At 43.4% G+C, this 7,500-nt stretch overlaps 1 protein-coding gene across 7 annotated transcripts in view; it reads left to right on the top strand.

Moving 5' to 3' along the window:
- Nucleotides 1–7,500, top strand: part of Bruce (BIR repeat containing ubiquitin-conjugating enzyme) — a 146,129-nt gene that overhangs the window by 20,969 nt on the left and 117,660 nt on the right. For all 7 annotated transcript variants that reach the window (XM_076208059.1, XM_076208056.1, XM_076208057.1 and 4 more), the window contains exons 8-10: nucleotides 1–1,054; nucleotides 1,184–2,751; nucleotides 6,724–6,857. The exon at nucleotides 1–1,054 is cut by the window's left edge and continues 564 nt beyond it. In XM_076208059.1, the coding sequence (XP_076064174.1) occupies nucleotides 1–1,054; nucleotides 1,184–2,751; nucleotides 6,724–6,857 (2,756 nt within the window). The remainder of the gene's footprint in view (nucleotides 1,055–1,183; nucleotides 2,752–6,723; nucleotides 6,858–7,500) is intronic.

The raw sequence follows: 7,500 nt of genomic DNA, 5'->3' as shown, positions 1-7,500 counted from the left end.
TGCAAATAATTAATACCATGGATCCTATGGCTGATCCATTCGCTGATGACATGGGTTTTTTGTTTTCATCGCACAATCTCTTTAGTAAACCAATTAAAAACATGCATCCTTATCTGATGGGACATTCCTCAACATCATCCTCATCTTCATCTAAAGCCAAAGCTAAAGAGAACCCAATACCCCAGGAACCGGAGACAAAACGAGAAGTCAAGAAGGACCCTAGATGCATTCAGTGCATCCCACTGCCGCACAAACTTGTTGGTGTGAAATACCGACTTGCAGTTGACCACATCCTGTCAACATTATGTGGTAAATATGTCCTAGTATCTCTCAGCACTGGTGCTGATGTACTTCCATCTTCTGCAGACACGTTAACAGAAGCAAGTGAGGAGGCAAGTGGTAGGAATGAAATTTGTGGGGCATTAATCCTGTATCGTGTGTGTAGAGGTGAGGAGTCCATTTATCTGCAGGAGGAACCTGTCAACATGAAGATCATCACACAACCAGAGACTATACCAACCAAGTTATTGATGCTTCCATTTGATCTGAGTGAAGGTGAAAGTAGTTTATGTGGTAATGTCGGCTGCATATGTTTAGATGGATCTGCGCGTCTTCTTTCTCTGTCCAGCCTTGAATTTTTCCATCGTATAGTTCCAACAGAAAACAAGTCTTTCAACAACCTTGTATACTGTAATAGTCTAGAGCGTCTATGCCTGAGTACACCAGAGGGGAGAGTGACATTAGTAAGGTTGCAGAGGGAAACTGAAGTTGTTGAAGGGGAGGCAGTGAATGGAACATCAACACCGGGGAATACCAGAGAACCTGAGCTTCAGCCAAGCGAACTTCTTGTCAATCAGGAAATTACTGAAGACCTCTTAGAGAAATGCCTTGCACTCACCCAGTTTGAGACTGGATGTCCAAGGTTTGTGACCACTGTGCCCCCTTGTTGGTCTGAAATTATTCAGGCTCAGAAACAAAGAAGAAACCCTCAGCATTTACAACAACATATGGAGGATACTGACACAACCAGGACTTGGAGGTTACAACCAGATAGGTATTGTATTATATAAATCTAGTGTTTGTTGTGAAATTCACATGGCTTCAGATTGATAAGTGATATTTGGTGAGACTGGTGGAGTATTTTGATGATTTATTGATACATGTTTATATATATTTTTTTCAGTTCAACATGGGATGAGCACTTGTTTGAGCTGATAATTCCTGCAGGGGGTTCTAGTGGTGTGGGGACATCAGGGGGTGTGCAAATTGGACACATTGACATCAAGCTTAGTTTTGTGCCAGCTCCACCCTCACCCTTGCCCAACATTCAAGTAACCCTGCTTCGACAGAATCCAGCATCTCCTCGTAGAACACATCCAGCACCCCCATCTTCCCCATCAACTAGTCACACTCACACTCAGGCATCTATTCCAGAGAGTGTCTCAGAAGACTACCCAGAGAATCCTGTTCTGACCCGAGAGTTTCAGCTGATGCACAATGCTGAGATTCTGTGTGGTCCAGTAACAGTCACAAGGTGTGTGGACCTGTCAGGGCAAGGTGCAACGGTCACCCTCACATCTCCAGCACTTTTAGCCTGCAAGAGTAGGACATTCCTTATTCACATCAAAGCTCTTACCACCAAGCAGTCCAACCAAGATGGTCATGATGCAAATGACCTTGACCTTGTGACACAGTACATCCCTCCACATTCGTCTACCTTCCTTGACCGTCTGGCCACTGCCTCTAGCAAGAGAGGTGATGCATATCGAGGTTGTGATGCCATCCATGAGTTGTCCATCACCGTGCGCCGTTGTGCCAAAACTTCCATCCAGCATGACCGAAGCCAAAGATTACATTTATTGGAGAGTAGCTCGTTCCATCGAGCCTTGGTAGAAGCTGCCGTGGGTGACAATGTGTCAGACCACCTGCAACATAGAGCTCTAGATCTGCTACTGTGGACCACTTCCATCCATACAGCAGCAGTGGATGACAAAACAAAGAATGTGAGTATTCTAGCCACATTACAGTCCCACTTGTCCAGACTGGTGTGGTGTTGCTTCATCAATGGTGACCGATCAGTTGCTCACAAGGTGGCCAACATCCTTGTCATGGCTCTGGAAGGATCAAGAGTTATTGAGGGTGGGGTTGTATTTGGTTGGGCTGTGCTTGAGGCCTTGCTGGAGTGGCTCGACCATGTGGGGCAGTGCCAAAGTGCAGGTGCTGTTCACTGGTACTTCACACTCCTGGACCACGTCAAATGGTGCAATCCCTGGGCCACTGCACGAAAGGTCACCCAATTACTTAACACGACTTCATCAGCACTAAGCAAGAAAATGGATCCACTACATGCTCTCCTCCAGACACGTTTCAACTTGTATGGAACACCACTGGAAAGGGAACTCTTTGACTGTGAACCACCTGCTCCCAGCAAACCAACTGGTGGAAATGTTGGAGGTCCTTGCAACAGCAACAATAATAACAACAACACAGGTGGAGGAGGAGGTGGCGGTAATGGTGGTGGCGGTGGAGGACAGAACAGCAGCAATGGTCCATCTTCTACAAACAGCAGCTCCAACAATCCAACATCAAAAGATGACGGCGATCTTGGTGGTCTCCTTGGCCGAGGCCAGATGTCTTCCTTACTTGGTCCAGCACAGACTCAGGTATTGCGAGGCTTGCTGGAGGTGGAACCTCTACATTTCACGCTACACACAGCAAGTGATGGCACCAAGATGGAAAGGGCTTCCCCAGGTGAGCATTATGCCATGTATTGACCCTATCAACCTAGTGACATACTGTACAGATTTTGTTATGGCTTATGTATGATTTTATTCAAGGAAGCTCGCTGGCTGAGCGGGTTAGGGTGTCATTACTTGCGGCGAAGGTCGAGGGGATGGCGGTTTGAATCCTGCCACCAGCGAAGTTGAACCAAGGGCATGGTTCATTAAATTCCATGCTACAAAGCCCTCTGTGAGGGGCACTGTCCTAGCTTTTCAATAGGGGGGAGTTTGTGACGTTAAACCATATCATCATCATCATCATTTTGTTCAGCTTAAGGGGGTAGACACCATATTAAGTGTGATTTCCATATGTCCCAAGTTTGCCATAGAGGGAAATATATAAATTTGGTGTACCTACAGGCTTGTAGTAAGAAATTTAAAGCATAAGCATGCAAACAAGCCAGAACAAAAATGTAACAGATATCATTGGGTTGAATGGCTTGATAAGGCCTTGTACTTCAAATATCAGTCATATCAGTCATGATCAAAAGCAGATGTAGATAATGTCTGTGATTAGATGTAAAAGCATGTGCATTTCTCATGACAATGACTGTCCAAGGACTAGTGATTGGTACTTTATTGTGGTGATCTTGCAAGATTGGTAGCAGAGAATCTTGTTTCTGTTCCCCATTTTCAAAATCCATCAATTTCCTTTGCTCTATCTGGAGGTACACACTCGGTCTCCAGACTGAGCACAAGATCCTCCTTTATCAACTTCAGCTATGATTCTTCCACCTTTGCCCATGTAGAGAAATGACAGTCGGCAACTGCTCCCTTGCCACTACTTTCAGCTGTAGACATAGGAACAGTTACATCCTAATACAACAGACATGAGTCCAAAGTTACTTCTCAGAGAGATCTATTGGAGGGCCTAAGGACTCTTGCCAGTCACTGTGGGGCTGCAGGTTTTCAATCATTGAAACTCGAGGCCAAAAGCCTGGCCCAAGTTTCAATAAGTTTTGGCTACCTTGAGGCAACAACTACTTCTATTGTTTGCTTAGGATTATGACTTAAATTGATGTTACAGACGTCAAGTATTTCTTCCATAACTATCCAGCATAGACAAAATTGTTAAAGTAATGCAGTTATTTTTCCATGAATCTCATCCAAATAGATAAATTTGGAAAAAAGTATGATAGGGGTTACTAGGCTGGATAGAGTGAGAAATGAGGAGGTGAGGAGGAGAACGGGGGTGGAAAAGGAGTTGGGAGATAGGGTGGATGAAAGAGTATTGGGATGATTTGGACACATGGAAAGAATGAGTGAAGAAAAACTAGTAAAAGAGGTGTGGAAGGCAGATATGGAAGGAGTGAACATGAGGGCAGTGGACAAGAAGCATGGATGACCTGTCATTCAGGAGGTGCAAAGGTAAGAGGGAGGGAATAGAGTAGAGGGGAGTGGAGTGTGATGGAATGGAATGGGTGGGAGTGGTTTTTATGCCTTTGATTTTTTTTTTTTTTTTTTCCTACCTCCCTTGTAAGGGGGGGAAAGCCTTTGGTATATGTATGTACTTGCATGGGATGGAAGAAGTTCATGTTTGCTCTGTATATTTCTGAGGAGGGAGGTTGCCATCTTATGAAGCAGTGGGGATAAACCAACTCCTGCTGTGGGGGTGCTGTGTCTTGCTGTATTGCCTCAGACCGAAGCATTGTGCCAGGGGACAGGGATGACCCATCATCCCCAAGGTGCTAAGATAGGAGGGACAACAAATGAGTTTTTGGATGGATGGAGGGTGGGTGTATGCTTTGACTAAGCCACCCCCTTAAAAGGGGAAAAAGGCTCTTGATGATATGTGTGCATGGGGGAAGGGGAAAGGCTTTTTGATGTCTGTATGTATCCAGGAGGATCCAGGATGAGAGGTAGAGGAGTGGTGAATGGAAGTGGATTGGGTGGGGAATAAATGGGTGGGAGTGGAAGTATGCATTTTGACTTTAGCTACCTCCTTTGTAAGGGGGAAAAAAAGCCCTTGGTATATGTATGTATGTATGTATGTACTTAAAGGAGTGATTGTTGATGAACAAAGGAAGGATGTGGCCTGAAAGGATGTTCTTGTCTATTCTGTAAATATTTTGAGTGGATGACAAAGGGGGTCACAATATAATGAAATGGTTGGGCTAAACCAGGTCTAGCTGATGGGTCCTGCAGTAGTGGAGCTGTGCCTCAATACAATGCCTTTGACCTGTATGGTGTAGCAGAGGACAAGGTGGTTCTTCATCCTTGAGGTGGTGGGATGGGAGGATTAGTTTAACGAGTTGTTTGTTTATGATGTGGATATGTTACTGTACTCTTATTCATATATAAGGTGGAAAGGGCCTTTAATATATACATAAATTACTTATGAAACATTTTATGATTTGAGGGATTTTTCTACAGGCAACATGAACTGAAATTAATCATTAGTCTTTAATATAGAACCATAAAGAAGTGATTAAGAAACATTCATTATGAAATAGTTACATTATGGAGTTGAATAATGAGTTGTATATAAGGAAAAGAGGGAGAAGAGAAAAGATGAAGGGGGGGTGAATGGGAGTGGACTGGGTGGGAAACAAATAGGTGGGAGTGGAATTATGCCTTTTGACTTTGGCTGCCTGCCTTTCAGCAGGAAAAAAGTCCTTGGGATATATATATATATATATATATATATATATATATATATATATATATATATATATATATATATATATATATATATATATAAATGTGGCAGAAAAAGGTGGAGTGAAGGTGGAGGTAGAATGTAGATTGAGAGAAGCGAGTAAATGCCTTGGTGGATTAAAAAGTGTAATGAGGAATAGACATTTGGGAATGGATGCTAAGAGGAGACTGTATGAAGGAGTGATTGTGCCAACAGCACTGTATGGGGCGGAAACATGGAACATAAGAGAGGAAGAGAGAAGGAGTTTGAATGTGTTTGAGATGAGGTGTCTGAGAAGTATGATGGGGGTTACTAGGCTAGATAGAGTGAGAAATGAGGAGGTGAGGAGGAGAACAGGGGTGGAAAAGGAGCTGGGAGATAGGGTTGATGAAAGAATATTAGGATGGTTTGGACACATGGAAAGAATGAGTGAAGAAAGACTAGTAAAAGAGGTATGGAAGGCAGATGTGGAGGGAGTGAACATGAGGGGACGTCCTAGGATGAGGTGGATGGATGGGGTGAGGGGGGCTTTGGGGAAGAGGGGAATGTATGTTGAGGAAGGACGGGAGATGACAGAAGACGGGTGAATGGAGAATGGTTGTATATGGATGATGTTGTGATTGCATGAGGTGGAATGGGGTGGGGGGTGAGGTAGTATGTGTGAGCAAAATTTGACGCAGCCCAAAGGGATTTCTCCCCGTCCTCTCCTTTTATGCAATGGGGGGACGGAGAGGGGGGGTCGCAGATTTAATGAAGCGGCCTTGCTGTGGATGTGCTGTGTCTTGCGACACTGCTTCTGACCCAGGGCAGTGGACAAGGTGCAGGGATGACCCGTCATCCAGGAGGTGCGCAGATAAGAGGGAGGGTGGAGGGGTGTGGAGTGTATTCAGGGATGGAATGGGTGGAAATGATTTTATGCCTTTTCCTTTTTGGCTACCTCCCTTGTAAGGGGAAAAAAGCCTTGGTATATGTATGTATGTATGTGTATATATATATATATATATATATATATATATATATATATATATATATATATATATATATATATATATATATATATATGTATGTATAAATAAGGATGATTATTGTTGTTTATAGTCTACAGAAATTTGTCAGGTGCTTAGCTGTTAATGTATTCCCCCTCTTTATAAGGATATAGTTAAGAATAAACTTCTTACAAGCATAATGAAGGATGACTAGGCTAATTCATAATGCTGATTTAAGAAGGAAGGAAGTCTTGAAATAAAGCTAAGATTTTATTTATGTCACATAAGATAGAGCTAAATTGACCATTTCTCTTCACAGGTGCAGGCCACCCAGGAAGTCCGTTTGTAATGCAGCCATTTACAGTGCCGAGTGGAGTTGACACAAGCGCCATTGCTGCTGCTCATGGTGTTGGTTCCGGTTCAACGAAAGCAGTGGATTCTTCTGTCTCAATGGTATGAAGGGTTGACCCTCCAACATGAGTAATTATAGTTTTATTTTTCTTAAGGAATTAACATTGGGTAGCCTCTACTTAACCACTGCTCTCGTTTTACTAACAGTTGAGACTATGTTAGACAGCCATATCCACTGCAACAAGAGTAGTTCCCAAACAAGACCCAGGTCCTTAAGAGTGACTAATGTGACTAGGACCAATGACATGTACCTGCAAATTATGGTCCTGCAAGATGGATATCAAACGATTGTCCTCCCATTCATTTTCGAAACCTGTCGTCACCTGGCTTGACACTCTGTATCCAGATTGGGCCTCTTGCAATCCGTGTTGACCTGGTTTACTCCTCTTTACGTCATGAGAATGGACACTCAACAACTGCAAGCTTTCTGCTACTAAATGCTGGTGGCAATAGAAACGGTTCCACACTAATATACCACAGCTAACAATAAAACATTTCTTGGGAAGGCCCTAGGACTGTTGCCAACTGCTGTGGGGCTGAAGGTTCTCAGTCAGTGATACAAGACAATAGTTATTAATAGAACTAATTTTGAATGAATGAAAGGGTGACTTAGCCTGATGGGATATTCATCTCATCTGCTTCATAAATTGTTTTGAGTGGATGAGGATAGGGTTTCTGTATGATG

This window comes from Oratosquilla oratoria, chromosome 24 (assembly GCF_046742065.1).
Source record: "Oratosquilla oratoria isolate Oo_2021 chromosome 24, ASM4674206v1, whole genome shotgun sequence".
Lineage (NCBI taxonomy): Eukaryota > Metazoa > Arthropoda > Malacostraca > Stomatopoda > Squillidae > Oratosquilla > Oratosquilla oratoria.
The sequence above is the reverse complement of the archived record's forward strand: the minus strand, read 5'-3'. Positions and strand labels throughout refer to the sequence as shown.